The sequence below is a fragment of the Oncorhynchus masou genome, chromosome 32, assembly GCF_036934945.1.
Source record: "Oncorhynchus masou masou isolate Uvic2021 chromosome 32, UVic_Omas_1.1, whole genome shotgun sequence".
Lineage (NCBI taxonomy): Eukaryota > Metazoa > Chordata > Actinopteri > Salmoniformes > Salmonidae > Oncorhynchus > Oncorhynchus masou.
In genome coordinates this window covers 13,023,366-13,046,319 of record NC_088243.1, presented here as the reverse complement: position 1 = coordinate 13,046,319, position 22,954 = coordinate 13,023,366, and the positions used below count along the sequence as shown (strand labels likewise).

Sequence of the window (22,954 nt, the reverse complement as noted above, 5' to 3'; positions counted from 1 at the left end):
GAACAGTTTGCTGACGAACAATTCCTTTTCCGGCATGATGGAGCACCTTGCCATAAGGCAAAAGTGATAACTAAGTGGCTCGGGGAATAAAACATCAATATTTTAGTTCCATGGCCAGAAACTCCCCAGACCTTAATCCCATTGAGAACTTGTGGTCAATCCTCAAGAGGCGGGTGGACAAACAAAAACCCACAAATTCTGACAAACTCCAAGCATTGATTATGCAAGAATGGGCTGCCATCAGTCAGGATGTGGCCCAGAACTTAATTGACATCATGTCAGGGTGGATTGCAGAGGTCTTGAAAAAGAAGGGTCAACACTGCAAATATTGACTCTTTGCATCAACTTCATGTCATTGTCAATAAAAGCCTTTGACACTTATGAAATGCTTGTAACTATACTTCAGTATTCCATAGTAACATCTGACAAAAATATCTAAAGACACTGAAGCAGCCAACTTTGTGGAAATTAATATTTGTGTCATTCTCAAAACTTTTGGCCACGACTGTAGTACTGTGCACCTCCCATAGTCTGTTCTGGACTTGGGGACTGTGAAGAGATCTCTGGTAGCATATTTTGTGGGGTATGCATGGGTGTCCGAGCTGTGTGCCAGTAGTTTAGACAGACAGCTCGGTGCATTCAACATGTCAATACCTCTCACAAATACAAGTAGTGATTAAGTCAATCTCTCCTCCACTTTGAGTTAGGAGAGATTGACATGCATAAACTCCCTCTTTGTGGTACCTGACCACACATCTGAACAGATGTCCAGGTGCGACAAAACTAGGGCCTGTAGGACCTGCCTTGTTGATAGTGCTGTTAAGATGGTCGAACAGTGCTTTATTTTGAACAGACTTCTCCCCATTTTAGTTTCTGTTATATCAATATGTTTTGACAATGACAGTTTACGATCCTGGGTTACTCCAAGCAGTTTAGTCTCCTCAACCTGCTCAATTTCCACATGATTCATTACAAGATTTAGTTGAGGTTTAGGGTTTAGTGAATGATTTGTCCCAAATACAATGCTTTTAGTTTTTGAAATATTTAGGACTAACTTATTCCTTGCCACCCATTCTGAAATCATTTGCAGCTCTTTGCTGTAGTAGTGGCATGTCGTTAGTAAAGATTGAAAAAAGTAATGGGCCTAAACAGCTGCCCTGGGGAATTCTTGATTCTACATGGATTATGTTGGAGAGGCTTCCATTTAAGAACACCCTCTGTGTTCTGTAAGACAGGTAACTCTTAATCCACAATTTAACAGAGGGTGTAAAGCCATAACACATATGTTTTTCCAGCAGCTGACTATGATCGGTAATGTCAAAAGTCACACTGAAGTCTAACAAAACAGCCCCCACAATCTTTTTATCATCAATATCTCTCAGCCAATCATCAGTAATGTGTTTTAAGTGCTGTGCTTGTTGAATGTCCTTCCCTATAAGCGTACTCAAAGTCTGTTGTCAATTTGTTTACAGTAAAATAGCATTGTATCTGCTCAAACACCAATCCAAGGGGATTTAACAGTTTTTACAGTACTTTTCATAATGGGTGCATGCTTATCAGTAACTGGAATAAGTAGTTTCATAAATGTGTCATGTGCAGCATCTGACTGCTCCTCATTACACGCCACAGACCAGCAAATATTATTTATATCATCAACATAAGAATCACTACACAACTTATTGTATGACCTCTTATACACTATATTAGGCCCAGCCTTTGGAACTTTGGTTTTCCTCGATATGGCTACTATATTGTGATCATTACATCCGATGGATGTGGATACTGTTTTTAAGGACATTTCTGCAGCATTTGTAAAGATGTAATCAATCCTAGAGGTCGACCGATTCTGATTTTTCAGAGCCGATACCGATTATTGGAGGACCAAAAAAAGTTGATACCGATTAATTGGCCGATTTAGAAATGCATTTGTAATAATGACAATTACAACAATACTGAATGAACACTTATTTTAACTTAATATAATACATAAATAAAATCAATTTAGCCGCAAATAAATAATGAAACATGTTCAATTTGGTTTAAATACAAAAACAAAGTGTTGGAGAAGAAAGTAAAAGTGCAATATGTGCCATGTAAGAAAGCTAATGTTTAAGTTCCTTGCTCATAACATGAGAACATATGAAAGCTGGTGGTTCCTTTTAACATGAGTCTTCAATATTCCCAGGTAAGAAGTTTTAGGTTGTAGTTATTATAGGAATTATAGGACATTTCCCTCTATACCATTTGTATTTCATATACCTTTGACTATGTTCTTATAGGAACTTATGTATTGTCAGTGTAACAGTATAGCTTCCGTCCCTCTCCTCGCTCCTACCTGGGCTCGAACCAGGAACACATCGACAACAGCCACCCTAGAAGCAGCGTTACCCATGCAGAGCAAGGGGAACAACCACTCCAAGTCTCAGAGCGAGTGACGTTTGAAACGCTATTAGCGCACACCCGGCTAACTAGCTAGCCATTTCACATCGGTTACACCAGCCTAATCTCGGGAGTTGATAGGCTTGAAGTCATAAACAGCTGCTGGCAAACACACGAAAGTGCTGTTTCAATGAATGCTTACGGGCCTGCTGATGCCTACCATCGCTCAGTCAGACTGCTTTATCAAATCATAGACTTAGTTATAACCTGATAACACACAGAAATACGAGCCGGAGGTCATTAATATGGCCGAATTCGGAAACTATCATCGCGAAAATGTGACATTTATTCTTTCAGTGAAATACGGAACCGTTCTGTATTTTATCTAACGGGTGGCATCCATAAGTCTAAATATTCCTGTTACATTGCACAACCTTCAATGTTATGTCATAATTACGTAAAATTCTGGCAAATTAGGCGACCCAAACTGTTGCATATACACTGACTCTGCGTGCAATGAACGCAAGAGAAGTGACACAATTTCACCTGGTTAATATTGCCTGCTAACCTGGATTTCTTTTAGCTAAATATGCAGGTTTACTTCTGTGTATTGATTTTAAGAAAGGCATTGATGTTTATGGTTAGGTACACATTGGAGCAATGATACGCACCCATCGATTATATGCAACGCAGGACACGCTAGATAAACTAGTAATATCATCAACCATGTGTAGTTAACTAGTGATTATGATTTGATTGATTGTTTTTTATAAGATACGTTTAATGCTAGCTAACAACTTACCTTGGCTTACTGCATTAACAGGCAGTCTCCTCGTGGAGTGCAATGTAATCAGGTGGTTAGAGCGTTGGACTAGTTAACTGTAAGTTTGCAAGATTGAATCCCCCGAGCTGACAAGGTAAAAATCTGTCGTTCTGCCCCTGAACGAGGCAGTTAACCCACCGTCATTGAAAATAAGAATGTGTTCTTAACTGACTTGCCTAGTTAAATAAAGATTAAATAAAGGTGTAAACATTTTTTTTGTTTATTGGCCAAATCATTGCCCAAAAATACAGTTTTCCGATTGTTATGAAAACTTGAAATTGGCCCTAATTATTCGGGCATTCCGATTAATCGGTCGACCTCTAATCAATACATGTTGATCATTTCATTCCTATGCTATTTCTAACTACCCTGGTAGGTTGACTGATAACCTGAACCAGGTTGCAGGCACTGGTTACAGTTTGAAACTTTTTCTTGAGTGGGTAGCTTGATGAAAGCCAGTCAATATGGAAATCACCCAGAAAATTACTTCTGTTTATCTCATACATTATCAAGCATTTCTCACACAATATCCAAATACTGACTGTTAGCACTTGGTGGTCTATAGCAGCTTCCCACCAGGTGAGGCAGATGAACCTATAGCCATATTACTTCAACAGTATTTAACATGAGCCCCTCTCTATGCTTTGCTGGAATGTGGTTCTCAATATAAATGGCAACACCGCGCCCATTGGCATTTGTCTTTTCTGTAGATGTTATAACCATGTATTGCTTCCACTGTATCATCAAAGGTATTATCTCAGTGAGTTTCAGAGATAGTCAGAATATGAATATCATGTGTTACTAGCAAGTTATTGACTTCATGAACCTTGTTTCTTAGGCTACATATGTTAACGTGGGCAATTTCTTGCACTTTTCTGGGGTGCTTGATGCATGTGTAATCATCATACTGTTTAATCAGATTATTGATATAACATACCTGTCAGGTGGATGGATTATCTTGGCAAAGGAGAAATGCTCACTAAACGGATAGAAACAAATTTTAAGCATTTTTTTATTTCTTGAGAAGTAAGCTTTTTGTGCATATGGGATTTTTTAAATTTCAGCTCATGAAACATGACACCAACAGTTTACATGTGTTTATATTTTTGTTCTGTGTAGATGGGACTTAACTGTTCTAACACATTAACCATATTATTATTTAAAAAAAAACACATATATTTTTCATGCGTGTGGCAAGATTCTACTGGTTTAGTGAAAACTCCGTTGAGCTATAACCAAATGTGAGTATTTACTTTTGACCCATATCAGGAGAGATGGAGGAGATGCTGAACTGTGTTTGTGTCTGTGTCTCTGTGTGTGCACCCGTTTTGTGTGTGCGTGCGCCTAACTAACGTTAATGTGTTTGACTTTTGACCCCTGTCCAGGAGAGATGGAGGAGGAGATGGAGAACCCAGAGTTGAACCCAGTTGACCTGCCAGAGAAACAGAAACACCAGCTGAGACACCGAGAGCTGTTCCTGTCCCGCCAGCTAGAGTCACTACCCGCTACACACATCAGGTACACCATGACACTGTCACACCTTACCTTACCCTTAATCCATCACACTTTATATACCTGCTACACACACATCAGGTACACCATGACACTGTCACACCTTACCTTACCCTTAATCCATCACACCTTATATACCTGCTACACACACATCAGGTACACCATGACACTGTCACACCTTACCTTACCCTTAATCCATCACACCTTATATACCTGCTACACACACATCAGAGAAACAGAAACACCAGCTAGAGTCACTACCCACTACATTATATACCTACTACTAGACCAGCTAGAGTCACTACCCGCTACATTATATACCTACTACTAGACCAGCTAGAGTCACTACCCACTACATTATATACCTACTACTAGACCAGCTAGAGTCACAACCCATTACATTATATACCTACTACTAGACTAACCAGAGTCACTACCCACTACATTATATACCTACTACTAGACTAACCAGAGTCACTACCCACTACATTATATACCTACTACTAGACTAACCAGAGTCACTACCCACTACATTATATACCTACTACTAGACCAGCTAGAGTCACTACCCACTACATTATATACCTACTACTAGACCAGCTAGAGTCACTACCCACTACATTATATACCTACTACTAGACCAGCTAGAGTCACTACCCTCTACATTATATACCTACTACTAGACCAGCTAGAGTCACTACCCGCTACATTATATACCTACTACTAGACCAGCTATAGAGTCACTACCCGCTACATTATATACCTACTACTAGACCAGCTAGAGTCACTACCCACGACATTATATACCTACTACTAGACCAGCTAGAGTCACTACCCACTACATTATATACCTACTACTAGACCAGCTATAGAGTCACTACCCGCTACATTATATACCTACTACTAGACCAGCTATAGAGTCACTACCCGCTACATTATATACCTACTACTAGACCAGCTAGAGTCACTACCCATTACATTATATACCTACTACTAGACTAACCAGAGTCACTACCCACTACATTATATACCTACTACTAGACCAGCTAGAGTCACTACCCACTACATTAAATACCTACTACTAGACCAGCTAGTCACTACCCTCTACATTATATACCTACTACTAGACCAGCTATAGAGTCACTACCCGCTACATTATATACCTACTACTAGACTAACCAGAGTCACTACCCGCTACATTATATACCTACTACTAGACCAGCTAGAGTCACTACCCATTACATTATATACCTACTACTAGACTAACCAGAGTCACTACCCACTACATTATATACCTACTACTAGACCAGGTAGAGTCACTACCCGCTACATTATATACCTACTACTAGACTAACCAGAGTCACTACCCATTACATTATATACCTACTACTAGACCAGCTAGAGTCACTACCCTCTACATTATATACCTACTACTAGACCAGCTAGAGTCACTACCCACTACATTATATACCTACTACTAGACCAGCTAGAGTCACTACCCACTACATTAAATACCTACTACTAGACCAGCTAGTCACTACCCTCTACATTATATACCTACTACTAGACCAGCTATAGAGTCACTACCCGCTACATTATATACCTACTACTAGACTAACCAGAGTCACTACCCGCTACATTATATACCTACTACTAGACCAGCTAGAGTCACTACCCGCTACATTATATACCTACTACTAGACCAGCTAGAGTCACTACCCACTACATTATATACCTACTACTAGACTAACCAGAGTCACTACCCACTACATTATATACCTACTACTAGACCAGCTAGAGTCACTACCCACTACATTATATACCTACTACTAGACCAGCTAGTCACTACCCTCTACATTATATACCTACTACTAGACCAGCTATAGAGTCACTACCCGCTACATTATATACCTACTACTAGACTAACCAGAGTCACTACCCGCTACATTATATACCTACTACTAGACCAGCTAGAGTCACTACCCGCTACATTATATACCTACTACTAGACCAGCTAGAGTCACTACCCACTACATTATATACCTACTACTAGACTAACCAGAGTCACTACCCACTACATTATATACCTACTACTAGACTAACCAGAGTCACTACCCACTACATTATATACCTACTACTAGACTAACCAGAGTCACTACCCACTACATTATATACCTACTACTAGACCAGCTAGAGTCACTACCCACTACATTATATACCTACTACTAGACCAGCTAGTCACTACCCTCTACATTATATACCTACTACTAGACCAGCTATAGAGTCACTACCCGCTACATTATATACCTACTACTAGACCAGCTAGAGTCACTACCCGCTACATTATATACCTACTACTAGACTAACCAGAGTCACTACCCACTACATTATATACCTACTACTAGACCAGCTAGAGTCACTACCCACTACATTATATACCTACTACTAGACCAGCTAGTCACTACCCTCTACATTATATACCTACTACTAGACCAGCTATAGAGTCACTACCCGCTACATTATATACCTACTACTAGACCAGCTAGAGTCACTACCCACTACATTATATACCTACTACTAGACCAGGTAGAGTCACTACCCACTACATTATATACCTCTTCCTGGACCGGTTAGTCACACATCAGATACACCTTTATACCAGCTAGCTACACACTTTAGGTACGCTACATTATATACCTACTACCAGACCAGCTAGAGTCACCACCCTCTACATTATATACCTCTTCCTGGACCAGTTAGTCACACATCATTTAAGTCATTTAGCAGACGCTCTTATCCAGAGCGACTTACAAATTGGTGAATTCACTTTCTGACATCCAGTGGAACAGCCACTTTACAATAGTGCATCTATATCAGATACACCTTTATACCAGCTAGCTACACACTTTAGGTACGCTACATTATATACCTCTTCCTGGACCAGTTAGTCACACATCAGATACACCTTTATACCAGCTAGCTATACACTTTAGGTACGCTACATTATATACCTCTTCCTGGACCAGTTAGTCACACATCAGATACACCTTTATACCAGCTAGCTACACACTTTAGGTACGCTGTGTTCCCGTTTTTTGTATTAACGCAGCCTGGAAAATAGACGCCTTCCTCTCACGGCTGGGAACACATATAGGCTGGGAACACATATAGGCTGGGTGTGTAACGGTACACATATTCGTACCGAACCGTTTGGGGACCTCTGATTGATCCGCACTGTGAATCCTAATGAATACATACTTTTAGATAAGCTCTGCCTACTCTGTGTTGTAGGCCTATGCCTCTTAAGTAAATCTGAGGTGACATTTTTTTTCCCAGGCTATTCCGTTAAAACAACTAACAGCCTATGCACACGTAATCAACATTTTCATCTTAACTGACACATTTCACACTGTCCTGGTGTGAGGCGCAGCCAGGAACTAGTTCTTTATGATGCCTAGTGGTGGGGTCGATAAACCAGAGTTGGAGGATCCTCCGGCTCCCTTTAAATCTCCATTTTGGCTCACCAGTAGATTAGCCCTGGGCAGCTGATTCTGAACGGGCCAAAGAAATTACAAGAGCGACAGGTAGGCTATGTTTTTATTTCTAACAACCTTTGGTTTATAGCTGCAGATATGCATCCATTCTCGGTGGGTGAGAATAGGGGCTTTCAGGCCCTCATGAAAGATTTTGAGCCAACTTCCCTTTTGCACCCAATTCAGCAAACCGGTAGTACTCGCTTTATATAAGTAAACCAAAGCCCAAGGTTCCAATGAATTGGCCAATGCACCTTGTGTTGTGCTTTGCTTATCAGTGACAGTCCATCACATTACCCCAGAGTGGGAGATGTACTTTGGAGCGGCAGGGTAGCCTAGTGGTTAGAGCATTGGACTAGTAACCGAAAGGTTGCAAGTTCGAATCCCCGAGCTGACAAGGTACAAATCTGTCGTTCTGCCCCTGAACAGGCAGTTAACCCACTGTTCCTAGGCCGTCATTGAAAATAAGAATGTGTTCTTAACTGACTTGCCTAGTTAAATAAAGGTAAAATTAAAAAAAAAATGAAAACTGTATGAGAGGCACAAGTACGAATCTTGCACTGAACTAGGCAGTGTAAGCAAGTGGGAATTTACCACATACGACTGGTAAATTCTGGCCCTTCTGGGAAACTTGTGTACCGAAGGCGAACCATGACCGTGATATGTACCGAACACCCCTAATATACTGTACTGTGCTTCATTATATAATATTAGTAAGGGGTTGTTTCTGACTTTCTGTGCCTGTCTCTCTCTGTGTGTGTCTCTCTCTCAGGGGGAAGTGTTGTGTCACTCTGCTGAACGAGACGGAGGCTCTGAAGTCCTACCTGGACCGAGAGGTAGGTGGCTCGCCTCTCAAACACTGCCCCTTCTCTCTCTCACTGACTCTCAATCTCTCACTCACACACACACTGTCCTCACATAGAACTGCTGGATGGAGAATGGGATGTACTGTCTAAATGTACTCCATATTAAATTAATGTGTGTGTGTCTTGATGCTGGATGAATAATTCAGTGTGTTGAACCAGAATGTTCTTTTCACAGTCAGTAATGAGAAGACGAGAGACTAGCTGCTACACACACACACACACAACCCCACTCAACCTCTTCAATCATTTGTCTCTTACTCTCTCCTCTCCATCCCTCTCTCCTCCCTATCTGTCTCTTTCTCTTGTCCTCCCTCTCCATCCCTCTCTCCTCCCTATCTGTCCCTCTCTCTTGTCCTCCTTCTCCATCCCTCTCTCCATCCCTTTTCACCTCCCTCTCAATCTCTCTCTCCATCCCTCTCTCCTCTCTATCTGTCTCTTTCTCTTGTCCGCCTTCTCTATCTCTCTCTCCTCCCTATCTGTCCCTCTCGCTTGTCCCCCCTCTCCATCCCTCTCTCCTCCCTATCTGTCCCTCTCGCTTGTCCCCCCTCTCCATCCCTCTCTCCTCCCCATCTGTCTCTCTCTCTTGTCCTCCCTCTCTCCATCCCTCTCTCCAGGATGCGTTCTTCTACTCCCTGGTCTACGACCCCCAGCAGAAGACTCTTCTGGCTGATAAAGGGGAGATCAGGGTGGGGAACAAGTACCAGGCAGACATCACAGACTTCCTCAAAGAGGGTACATTTATATTTGAGTCATTTATCAGACGCTCTTATCCAGAGTGACTGACAGGAGCAATTAGGGTTCGTACGCCAAAGACACTCATATGAAAGACTGAACTGTTAGCATTTCCCATAGCAAAATGTGTCACGCCAACCTGTAGATTAGCCTCTTGGCTAGTATTCTCTTTGGTACTGCAGGCAGGGTCCTATCTCATCTCAGGGTGCAGTCAGTGGGAGGGCATGGGCGTCTATCACACTGCACTGGACGCTATTATGCAACGTTATGTCAAAGAGTGTGAATCAGAGTGTGAGTTTTAGTGAGGAGCCATGTCACCCCAATAGTGTTTGAGAGGGCCAGAGGGCAGGATATACGTTATGTCAAAGTGTGTGAATGTGTCTACAAGCAAGTTTTATGAGGAACCAGAACCACATCACCCCAAGACTGATGGAGAGCCAGAGGGCATGTATGTCTCCTCACTTTGCTGCACCGTCATAAGTTTAGTTTAAATACCCACAGGGCGGTTTAGTCAGGTTGGTGTAGTGTGGCAGACTGGATGACTGTGTAACTGGTTTATAAGGGGTGACTGTGCTAACTGGTTTATAAGGGGTGACTGTGCTAACTGGTTTCTAACAGTGACTGTGTTAACTGGTTTGTATGAGGTAACTGTGCTAACTGGTTTCTAACAGTGACTGTGTTAACTGGTTTGTATGAGGTAACTGTGCTAACTGGTTTCTAACAGTGACTGTGTTAACTGGTTTGTATGAGGTAACTGTGCTAACTGGTTTCTAACAGTGACTGTGTTAACTGGTTTGTATGGGGTAACTGTGCTAACTGGTTTCTAACAGTGACTGTGTTAACTGGTTTGTATGGGGTAACTGCTAACTGGTTTCTAATGCGTAATTGGGCTAAATGGACTTTCAGGTGAGGAGGATGGCAGGGACCTGGCCAAGCTGGAGGAGAAGGTGTGGGACCCCAGCAGTCCCCTCACAGAGAAACAGATCGACCAGTTCCTGGTTGTGGCTCGGTAAGTGGGTCCGGTTCGGTGGGCTATGGTGGAAGGGTTATGGCTCTACTGTGGTGGGAGGTGCTAGTAGCTTGGTAAGACTGCTGTGAGATGGATACGAAATGTAAAAGGCTCTGGTGGGACTAGGAGGAGATGGAGCAGGGTTTTTGGGGTAGTCGTTGGTAAGATAGACTCTGTTGTGGTATAAGGGTGGAGGGGTTAGAAGACTGGTCTGGTGGAGGGGTTAGAAGACTGGTCTGGTGGGAGGTGGAGGGGTTAGAAGACTGGTCTGGTGGGGGGTGGAGGGGTCAGAAGACTGGTCTGGTGGGAGGTGGAGGGGTTAGAAGACTGGTCTGGTGGGGGGTGGAGGGGTTAGAAGACTGGTCTGGTGGGAGGTGGAGGGGTTAGAAGACTGGTCTGGTGGGGGGTGGAGGGGTTAGAAGACTGGTCTGGTGGGAGGTGGAGGGGTTAGAAGACTGGTCTGGTGGGGGTGGAGGGGTTAGAAGACTGGTCTGGTGGGGGGTGGAGGGGTTAGAAGACTGGTCTGGTGGGGGGTGGAGGGGTTAGAAGACTGGTCTGATGGAGGGGTTAGAAGATTGGTCTGGTGGAGGGGTTAGAAGACTGGTCTGGTGGAAGGGTTAGAAGACCGGTCTGGTGGGAGGTGGAGGGTTTAGAAGACTGGTCTGGTGGAGGGGTTAGAAGACTGGTCTGGTGGAAGGGTTAGAAGACTGGTCTGGTGGGAGGTGGAGGGTTTAGAAGACTGGTTTGGTGGGAGGTGGAGGGGTTAGAAGACTGGTCTGGTGGGAGGTGGAGGGGTTAGAAGACTGGTTTGGTGGGAGGTGGAGGGGTTAGAAGACTGGTCTGGTGGAGGGGTTAGAAGACCGGTCTGGTGGGAGGTGGAGGGGTTAGAAGACCGGTCTGGTGGGAGGTGGGTTAGAAGACTGGTCTGGTGGAGGGGTTAGAAGACTGGTCTGGTGGAGGGGTTAGAAGACTGGTCTGGTGGAGGGGTTAGAAGACTGGTCTGGTGGAGGGGTTAGAAGACTGGTTTGGTGGGAGGTGGAGGGGTTAGAAGACCGGTCTGGTGGGAGGTGGAGGGGTTAGAAGACTGGTTTGGTGGGAGGTGGAGGGGTTAGAAGACTGGTCTGGTGGGAGGTGGAGGGGTTAGAAGACTGGTCTGGTGGAGGGGTTAGAAGACTGGTCTGGTGGGAGGTGGAGGGGTTAGAAGACTGGTCTGGTGGAGGGGTTAGAAGACTGGTCTGGTGGAGGGGTTAGAAGACTGGTCTGGTGGAGGGGTTAGAAGACTGGTCTGGTGGGGGGGTTAGAAGACTGGTCTGGTGGAGGGGTTAGAAGACCGGTCTGGTGGGAGGTGGAGGGGTTAGAAGACTGGTCTGGTGGGAGGTGGAGGGGTTAGAAGACTGGTTTGGTGGGAGGTGGAGGGGTTAGAAGACTGGTCTGGTGGGAGGTGGAGGGGTTAGAAGACTGGTCTGGTGGGTGGTGGAGGGGTTAGAAGACTGGTCTGGTGGGAGGTGGAGGGGTTAGAAGACTGGTCTGGTGGGAGGTGGAGGGGTTTATTTCCACCTCTTCCTCTTAGCTCTGCACTATGTTGTCATACCTCTAAATCTGGAGGGTTAACACAAACTCCTCTTGCTTCTCTCTCTCTTCTCTTTCCCTCCTTGTCTCTCTTTCTCCCCCATCTCTTTGCCTCCTTGTCTCTCCCTCCTCTTCTCTCTCTCTCCCCCATTTCTTTCCCTCCTTGTTTCTCTCTCCCCCATCTCTTTCCCTCCTTGTCTCTCTCCCCCATCTCTTTTCCTCCTTGTCTCGCCCCCCATTGTCTCTCTCATCCTTCCCCCTCCCTCTCTGTCATCCCTCCCTCTCTCCCCCTTCCTTTCTCCATTCCTCTGTCTCTCAGGTCAGTGGGTACTTTTGCGCGGGCTCTAGACTGCAGTAGTTCTGTCCGGCAGCCCAGTCTTCACATGAGTGCTGCTGCTGCCTCTAGAGACATCACCCTGGTAAGACACACACACATACACACATTGCCCACTGCCCTAGGTAGGGTCAGGGTCAGGCCAGAGGTGAGTGCTCGGCAGGATTGCTATTAGCCCAGGGGTATGCTGGGAGCTTCAGTAGCGGGTGTGAGTGGGTGTGCATGGTTGCATTTGTGCGCATGTGTGTCTGTGTGCGTGTATGGGGCATCTCTGTGTGACTGAGCGTGTGTGTGATATTGCGTGTGTGTGTGTCTGAGTATCAGTAACGGGCAGGCTTCAGCGGCCCCAGACGACCCATGTGGCCATGTTCCGGCCCAATTCTGCACCTCATACATAAAACATGGAAAACAGGCCTCCGAGGTACAGCTTACACACAAACACACACATCAATATACATGAAAACAACATGCTCGCAACACACATCCATATACAGTACCAGTCAAAAGTTTGGACACACCTACTCATTCAAGGGGTTTTCTTTATTTAGACTATTTTCTACATTGTAGAATAGTAGTGAAGACATCAAAACTATGAAATAACACATATGGAATCATGTAGTAACCAAAAAAGTGTTAAACATATCTAAATATATTTTAGATTCTTCAAAGTAGCCACCCTTTGCCTTGATGACAGCTTTTCACACTCTTGGCATTCTCTCAACCAGCTTCATGAAGAATGCTTTTCCAATAGTCTTGAAGGAGTTCCCACATATGCTGAGCACTTGTTGGCTGCTTTTCCTTTACTCTGCTGTCCAACTCATCCCAAACAATCTCAATTGGGTTGAGGTCTGGTGATTGTAGAGGCCAGGTCATCTGATATAGCACTCCATCACTCTCCTTGGTCAAATAGCCCTTACACAGCCTGGAGGTGGGTTTTGGGTCATTGTCCTGTTGAACAACAAATGATAGTCCCACTAAGCGCAGGCCAGATGGAATGGCATATCGATGCAGGATGCTGTGGTAGCCATGCTGGTTAAGTGTGCCTTGAATTCTAAATAAATCACAGTGTCTCCTGCAAAGCACCATCACACCTCCTCCTCCATGCTTCACAGTGGGAACCACACATGCAGAGATCATCCGTTCACCTACTCTGCGTCTCACAAAAACATGGCGGTTGGAACCAAAAATCTCAAATTTGGACTCATCAGACCAAATGACAGATTTCCACTGGTCTAGTGTCCATTGCTCGTGTTTTTCCCCCGAAGCAAGTCTCTTCTTATTATTGGTGTCCTTTAGTCCATGAAGGCCTGATTCACACAGTCTCCTCTGAACAGTTGATGTTGTGATGTGTCTGTTTCTTGAACTCTGTGAAGCATTTATTTGGGCTGCAATCTGAGGTGCAGTTAACTCTAATGAACGTATCCTCTGCAGCAGAGGTAACTCTGGGTCTTCCTTTTCTGTGGCGGTCCTCATGAGAGCCAGATTCATCATAGCGCTTGATGGTTTTTGCAACTGCACTTGAAGAAACGTTCAAAGCTCTTGAAATGTTCTAGATTGACTGACCTTCTTGCCATAATATGGACTTGGTCTTTTACCAAATAGGGCTGTCTTCTGTATACCACCCCTACCTTGTCACAACACAACTGATTGGCTCAAACTCATTAAGAAGGAAAGAAATTCCACAAATGTACTTTTAACAAGGCACACCTGTTAATTGAAATGCATTCCAGGTGTCTACCTCATGAAGCTGGTTGAAAGAATGCCAAGAGTGTGCAAAGCTGTCAACAAGGCAAAGGGTGGCTAAAAAAATAAATAAATAAATCAAATGTATTTATATATCCCTTCTTACATCAGCTGATATCTCAAAGTGCTGTACAGAAACCCAGCCTAAAACCCCAAATAGCAAGCAATGCAGGTGTAGAAGCACGGTGGCTAGGAAAAACTCCCTAGAAAGGCCAAGACCTAGGAAGAAACCTAGAGAGGAACCCGGGTATGAGGGAGGGCCAGTCCTCTTCTGGCTGTGCCGGGTGGAGATTATAACAGAACATGGCCAAGATGTTCAAAAGTTCATAAATGACCAGCATGGTCAAATAATAATAATCACAGTAGTTGCCGAGGGTGCAACAGGTCAGCACCTCAGGAGTAAATGTCAGTTGGCTTTTCATAGCCGATCATTAAGAGTATCTCTACCGCTCCTACTGTCTCCAGAGAGTTGAAAACAGCAGGTCTGGGACAGGTAGCACGTCCAGTGAACAGGTCAGGGTTCCATAGCCGCAGGCAGAACAGTTGAAACTGGAGCAGCAGCATGGCCAGGTGGCCTGGGGACAGCAAGGAGTCATCATGCCAGGTAGTCCTGAGGCATGGTCCTAGGGCTAAGGTCCTCAGAGAGAGAGCATTCTTAAATTTACACAGGACACCGGATAAGACAGGAGAAGTACTCCAGATATAACAGACTGACCCTAGCCCCCGACACATAAACTACTGCAGCATAAATACTGGAGGCTGAGACAGGAGAGGTCAGGAGACACTGTGGCCCTATCCGATGATACTCCCGGACAACTCAAGGGGGGGCGCCAACCCAGACAGGATGATCACGTCGGTGACTTTGCCCACTCAAGTGACGCACCCCTCCTAGGGACGGCATGGAAGAGCACCAGTAAGCCAGTGACTTAGCCCCTGTAATAGGGTTAGAACCAGAGAATCCCAGTGGAGAGAGGGGATCCGGCCAGGCAGAGACAGCAAGGGTGGTTCGTTGCTCCAGAACCTTTCTCTTCACCTTCACACTCCTGGGCCAGACAACACTCAATCATATGACCGACTGAAGAGATGAGTCTTCAGTAAAGACTTAAAGGTTGAGACCGAGTCTGCGTCTCTCACATGGGTAGGCAGACCATTCCATAAAAATGGAGCTCTATAGGAGAAAGCCCTGTCTCCAGCCGTTTGCTTAGAAATTATAGGGACAATTAGGAGGCCTGCTTCTCCTGACCGTAACGTACATGTAGGTATGTATTGCAGGACCAAATCAGAAAGATAGGTAGGAGCAAGCCCATGTAATGCTTTTTAGGTTAGCGGTAAAACCTTGAATTCAGCCCTTGCCTTAACAGGAAGCCAGTGTAGGGAGGCTAGCACTGGAGTAATATGATCAAATTTTTTGGTTCTAGTCAGGATTCTAGCAGCCGTATTTAGCGCTAACTGAATTTTATTAACTGCTTTATCCGGGTAGCCGGAAAGTAGAGCTTTGCAGTAGTCTAACCTAGAAGTAACAAAAGCATGGATGAATTTTTTTTTGTTCCTTGTTCTTCATGATGCTCTCTGCGCTTTTAACGGACCTCTGAGACTATCACAGTGCAGGTGCATTTATACGGAGACTTGATTACACACAGGTGGATTGTATTGATCATCATTAGTCATTTAGGTCAACATTGGATCATTCAGAGATCCTCACTGAACTTCGGGAGAGAGTTTGCTGCACTGAAAGTAAAGGGGCTGAATAATTTTGCACGCCCAATTTTTCAGTTTTTGATTTGTTAAAAAAGTTTGAAATATCCAATAAATGTCGTTCCACTTCATGATTGTGTCCCACTTGTTGTTGATTCTTCACAAAAAAATACAGTTTTATATCTTTATGTTTGAAGCCTGAAATGTGGCAAAAGGTCGCAAAGTTCAAGCGGGCCGAATACTTTCGCAAGGCACTGTATTTTGATTTGTTTAACACTTTTTGGTTACTATATTATTCCATATGTGTTATTTCATAGTTTTGATGTTTTCACTGTTATTCTACAATGTATAAAATAGTAAAAATGAAGAAAAATCCTTGAATTTTTATTAAATTTTTTATTTCACCTTTATTTAACCAGGTAGGCTAGTTAAGAACAAGTTCTCATTTACAACTGCGACCTGGCCAAGATAAAGAAAAGCAGTTCGACACAAACAACAACACAGAGTTACACATGGAATAAACAAACGTACAGTCAATAATACAGTAGGAAATGTCTATATACAATGTGTGCAAATGAGGTAGGATAAGGGAGGTAAGGCAATAAATAGGCCATGGTGGCGAAGTAATTAAAATATAGCAAATTAAAACTGGAATGGTAGGTGTGCAGAAGATGAATGTGCAAGTAGAGATACTGCGATGCAAAGGAGCAAGGTAAATAAATATAGTATGGGGATGAGGTAGTTGGATGGGCTATTTACAGATACAGTGAACTGTGAGCTGCTCTGACAGCTGGTGCTTAAAGCTAGTGAGGGTGATATGTGTCTCCAGCTTCAGTGATTTTTGCAGTTTGTTCCAGTCATTGGAAACAGAGAACTGGAAGGAAAGGCGGCCAAAGGAAGAATTGGCTTTTGGGGTGACCAGTGAGATATACCTGCTGGAGCGCGTGCTACGGGTGGGTGCTGCTATGGTGACCAGTGAGCTGAGATAAGGCGGGGCTTTACCTAGCAGAGACTTGTAGATGACCTGGCGCCAGTGGGTTTGGCGACGAGTATGAAGCGAGGGCCAGCCAACGAGAGTGTACAGGTTAGCAGTGGTGGGTAGTATATGGGGCTTTGGTGACAAAATGGATGGCACTGTGATAGACTGCATCCAATTTTTGAGTTGAGTGTTGGAGGCTATTTTGTAAATGACATCATCAAGGATTGTTAGGATGGTCAGTTTTACGAGGGTATGTTTGGCTGCATGAGTGAAGGATGCTTTGTTGTGAAATAGGAAGCCTATTCTAGGTTTAATTTTGGATTGGAGATGTTTAATGTGAGTCTGGAAGGAGAGTTTACAGTCTAACCAGACACCTAGGTATTTGTAGTTGTCCACATATTCTAAGTCAGAACCGTCCAGAGTAGAGGTCGACCAATTATGATTTTTCATTGCCGATACCGATTATTGGAGGACCAAAAAAAGCCGATACCGATTTATCGGCCGATTAAAAAAAATGTATTTGTAATCATGACAATTACAACAATACTGAATTAACACTTATTTAAACTTAATATAATACATCAATAAAATCAATTTAGTCTCGAGTAGATAATGAAACATGTTCAATTTGGTTTAAATAATGCAAAAACAAAGTGTTGGAGAAGAACGTAAAAGTGCAATATGTGCTATGTAAGAAAGCTAACGTTTCAGTTCCTTGCTCAGAACATGAGAACATATGAAAGCTGGTGGTTCCTTTTAACATGAGTCTTCAATATTCCCAGGTAAGAAGTTTTAGGTTGTAGTTATTATAGGACTATTTCCCTCTATACTATTTGTATTTCATTAACCTTTGACTATTGGATGTTCTTATAGGCACTTTAGAATTGCCAGTGTAACAGTATAGCCTCTGTCCCTCTCCTCGCTCCTCCCTGGGCTCGAACCAGCAACACAACAACAACAGCCACCCCATTGAAGCAGCGTTACCCATGCAGAGCAAGGGGAACAACCACTCCAAGGCTCAGAGCGAGTGAAGTTTGAAATGCTATTAGCGGGCGCTAACTCGCCAGCCATTTCACTTCGGTCACACCAGCCTCATCTCGAGAGTTGATAGGTTTGAAGTCATAAACAGCGCAATGCTTGACGCACAACGAAGAGCTGCTGGCAAAAAACACAAAAGTGCTGTTTGAATGAATGTTTACCGCCCTGCTTCTGCCTACCACCGCTCAGTCAGATACTTAGAAACTTGTATGCTTGTATGCTCAGTCAGATTATATGCAACACAGGACACGCTATATAATATCTAGTAATATCATCCACCATGTGTAGTTAACTAGTGATTATGATAGATTTTTCTTTTCTAAGATAAGTTTAATGCTAGCTAGCAACTTACCTTGTCTTACTGCATTTGCGTAACAGGCAGTCTCCTTGTGGAGTGCAACGAGAGAGAGGTAGGTCGATATTGCGTTGGACTAGTTAACTGTAAGGTTGCAAGATTGGGTCCCCCGAGCTGCCAAGGTGAAAATCTGTCTTTCTGCCCCTGAACAAGGCAGTTAACCCACCGTTCCTAGGCCGTCATTGAAAATAAGAATGTGTCCTTAACTGACTTGCCTAGTTAAATAAAGATTAAATTAAGGTGTACATTTTTTTATTTTTAATCGGCGCCCAAAAATACAGATTTCCGATTGTTATGAAAACTTGAAATCGGACATATTAATCGGCCATTCCGATTAATCGGTCGACCTCTAGTCCAGAGTAGTGATGCTGGACGGGCGGGCAGGTGTGGGCAGCGATTGGTTAAAGAGCATGCATTTAGTTTTACTTGCATTTAAGAGCAGTTGGAGGCCACGGAAGGAGAGTTGGTTGGCGTTGAAGCTCACCTGGAGGTTAGTTAACACAGCGTCCAAAGAAGGGCCAGATGTATCCAGAATGGTGTTGTCTGCGTAGATGGTGAGGATCAGAGAATCACCATTAGCAAGAACGACATCATTGATATATACAGAGAAGATAGTCTGCCCGAGAATTGAACCGTGTGGCACTCCCATAGAGACTGCCAGAGGTCCGGACAACAGGCTCTCTGATTTGACACACTGAACTCTGTCTGAGAAGTAGATTGTGAACCAGGTGAGGCAGTCATTTGAGAAATCAAGGGTGTTGAGTCTGCTGATAAGAATGTGGTGATTGACAGAGTTGAAAGCCTTGGCCAGGTCGATGAATACGGCTGCACAGTAATGTCACTTATTGATGGCAGTTATGATATCATTTAGGACCTTGAGCGTGGCTGAGGTGCACCCATGACCAGATCTGAAACCAGATTGCATAGTGGAGAAGGTACGGTGGGATTCGAAATGGTCGGTAATGAGTAGGTGTCCAAACTTTTGACTGGTACTGTACATGAAAAGCACATGCGCACAGCACACGTACATATACATGAAAACAACATGCGCACAGCACACTTACATATACATGAAAACAACATGCACACAAATCGACTCTTACACTCATGAATAGAGAGACCCTCACACTGACTAAGACAAGTGACAAGATAATAGCACATCCATAATAGACTATGCAGCTCCATTAACTTTGGTGGCTTTGGCAGACAGAAAAATAGGGACCTTTTGCTTGGTTTGTTTGTTACAAGGGTGTATTTTGTTGGCTGGGTATAGGTGAAATCTAGGGGCATACGTGTTCATTAGGGCACACAGTAAACCCCACGGACAAATACATATTGGACAAATACAGATGGTACCACCCTGTTTCTTCATGTTTTCTGCCTACTGAACACAACACAATATCCCCCTCCCTCCTCCGATCTTCTCCCTAGTTCCATGCCATGGACACCTTGGATAAGACGGGTTATGACATGACGCGGGCCATCGCTGCCCTGGTTCCCCAGGGAGGACCTATTCTCTGCCGGGACGAGATGGAGGAGTGGAGCGCCTCCGAGGCCAACCTGTTTGAAGAGGCCCTGGAGAAATACGGAAAAGACTTCACAGACATACAACAGGACTTTGTGAGTACAGACGGACAACGGACAGACAGACATACAACAGGACTTTGTGAGTACAGACGGACAACGGGCAGACAGACAGGTTTCAGACAGACAGACAGGTCCGGTTCTGCTGCCTTGGCTGGGACTACCCTCCACAAGGAAACTGATGTGCATATCACCAAATCGTCAGGGGAATTGTCGGGCTACCAGAAGCATTATAAGTGAAATAATTTGTCTGTAAACGGTTGTTGGAAAAAGTACTTGTGTCACGCACAAAGTAGATGTCCTAACCGACTTGCCAAAACTAGTTTGTTAACTCTTGAAACTCCCCATCCCGGATCCGGGATCGTGACTAAAGCCTCAGGCTCATTAGCATAACGCAACGTTAACGATTTCTGAAAATCGCAAATAAAATGAAAATAATGCACCTACTCTCAAGCTTAGCCTTTTCTTAACAACACTGTCATCTCAGATTTTCAAAATATGCTTTTGAACCATAGCAATTCACTAATTTGTGTAAGAGTATGCTAAGCTAGCTTAGCATTTTGAGTAGCATTTAGCACGCAACATTTTCACAAAAACCAGATAACCAAATAAATAAAATCATTTACCTTTGAAGAGCTTCGGATGTTTTCAATGAGGAGACTCTCAGTTACATAGCAAATGTGCAGTTTTTCCTGAAAGCGTCTTTGTGTAGGAGAAATCGCTCCGTTTTGTACATCACATTTGGCTACCGAAATGAACCGAAAATTCAGTCACCTACAACGTCAAACTTTTTCCGAATTAACTCCATAATATCGACCGAAACATGGCAAACGTTGTTTGGAATCAATCCTCAAGGTGTTTTTTCACATATCTTTTCGTTGATATATCGTTCGTGGAAGCCTGCTTTCTTCTCTAAATTCCATGGAAAAATACTTGCAGCTGAGTTTTGCGCACCAATTTCGGCGCAGGACACCGGGCGGACACCTGGTAAATGTGGTCTCTTATGGTCAATCTTCCAATGATATGCCTACAAATACGTCACAATGCTGCAGACACCTTGGGGAAACGACAGAAAGGGCAGGCTCGTTCCTCTCGCATTCACAGCCATATAAGGAGACAATGGAAAACAGAGCCTCAAAAATCCTGCTCATTTCCTGGATGCCGTCTCATCTTGGTTTTGCCTGTAGCTCACGTTCTAGGGCACGCACAGAGAATTTCTTTGCAGTTCTGGACACGTCAGAGTGTTTTCTTTCCAAAGCTACCAATTATATGCATAGTCGAGCATCTTTTTGTGACAAAATATTGCGCTTAAAACGGGCACGTCTTTTTATCCAAAAATGATATAGCGCCCCCAGAGTTTCAACAGGTTAACAAGAAATTTGTGGAGTGGTTGAAAACTAGTTTTAAAGACTCCAACCTAAGTGTATGTAAACTTCCGACTTCAACTGTACAGTCGTGGCCAAAAGTTTTGAGAATGACACAAATATTAATTTTCACAAAGTTTGCTGCTTCAGTGTCTTTAGATATTTTTGTCAGATGTTACTATGGAATACTGAAGTATAATTACAAGCATTTTATAAGTGTCAAAGGCTTTTATTGACAATTACATGAAGTTGATGCAAAGAGTCTAATTATTGCTGTGCTGACCCTTCTTTTTCAAGACCTCTGCAATCTGCCCTGGCATGGGGTCAATTAACTTCTGGGCCACATCCTGACTGATGGCAGCCCATTCTTGCATAATCAATGCTTGGAGTTTGTCAGAATTTGTGGGTTTTTGTTTGTCCACCTGCCTCTTGAGGATTGACCACAAGTTCTCAATGGGATTAAGGTCTGGGGAGTTTCTGGCCATGGACCCAAAATATCTATGTTTTGTTCCCCGAGGCACTTAGTTATGACTTTTGCCTTATGGCAAGGTGCTCCATCATGCTGGAAAAGGCATTGTTCGTCACCAAACTGTTCCTGGATGGTTGGGAGAAGTTGCTCTCGGAGGATGTGTTGGTACCATTCTTTATTCATGGCTGTGTTCTTAGGCAAAGTTGTGAGTGAGCCCACTCCCTTGGCTGAGATGCAACCCCACATGTGAATGGTCTCAGGATGCTTTACTGTTGGCATGACACAGGACTGATGGTCGCGCTTTTTTCCATATGCCCCAAACAATCGGAAATGGGATTCATCAGGGACAATGACTTTAATCTAGTCCTCAGCAGTCCAATCCCTGTACCTTTTGCAGAATATCAGTTTGTCCCCGATGTTTTTCCTGGAGAGAAGTGGCTTCTTTGCTGCCCTTCTTGACACCAGGCCATCCTCTAAAAGTCTTCGCCTCACTGTGCGTGCAGATGCACTCACACCTGCCTGCTGCCATTCCTGAGCAAGCTCTGTACTGGTGGTGCCCTGATCCCACAGCTGAATAAACTTTAGGAAACGCTCCTGGCGCTTGACATTCTTGGACGCCCTGAAGCCTTCTTCACACAATTGAACCGCTCTCCTTGAAGTTCTTGATGATCTGATAGATGGTTGATTTCAGTGCAATCTTACTGGCAGCAATATCCTTGCCTGTGAAGCCCTTTTTGTGCAAAGCAATGATGACGGCACATGTTTCCTTGCAGGTAACCATGGCTGACAGAGGAAGAACAATGATTCCAAGCATCATCCTCCTTTTGAAGCTTCCAGTCTGTTATTCGAACTCAATCAGCATGACAGAGTGATCTCCAGTCTTGTCCTCGTCAACACTCACACCTGTGTTAACGAGAGAATCACTGACATGATGTCAGCTGGTCTTTTTGTGGCAGGGCTAAAATGCAGT

At 43.9% G+C, this 22,954-nt stretch overlaps 1 protein-coding gene across 1 annotated transcript in view; it reads left to right on the top strand.

Annotated features, from left to right (window-relative positions):
• Positions 1 to 22,954, top strand: part of LOC135525602 (metastasis-associated protein MTA1-like) — a 95,940-nt gene that overhangs the window by 48,231 nt on the left and 24,755 nt on the right. Inside the window, exons 5-10 of the mRNA XM_064953322.1 lie at positions 4,588 to 4,720; positions 9,020 to 9,083; positions 9,728 to 9,845; positions 10,752 to 10,854; positions 12,743 to 12,842; positions 19,999 to 20,187. Of these exons, the coding sequence (XP_064809394.1) occupies positions 4,588 to 4,720; positions 9,020 to 9,083; positions 9,728 to 9,845; positions 10,752 to 10,854; positions 12,743 to 12,842; positions 19,999 to 20,187 (707 nt within the window). The remainder of the gene's footprint in view (positions 1 to 4,587; positions 4,721 to 9,019; positions 9,084 to 9,727; positions 9,846 to 10,751; positions 10,855 to 12,742; positions 12,843 to 19,998; positions 20,188 to 22,954) is intronic.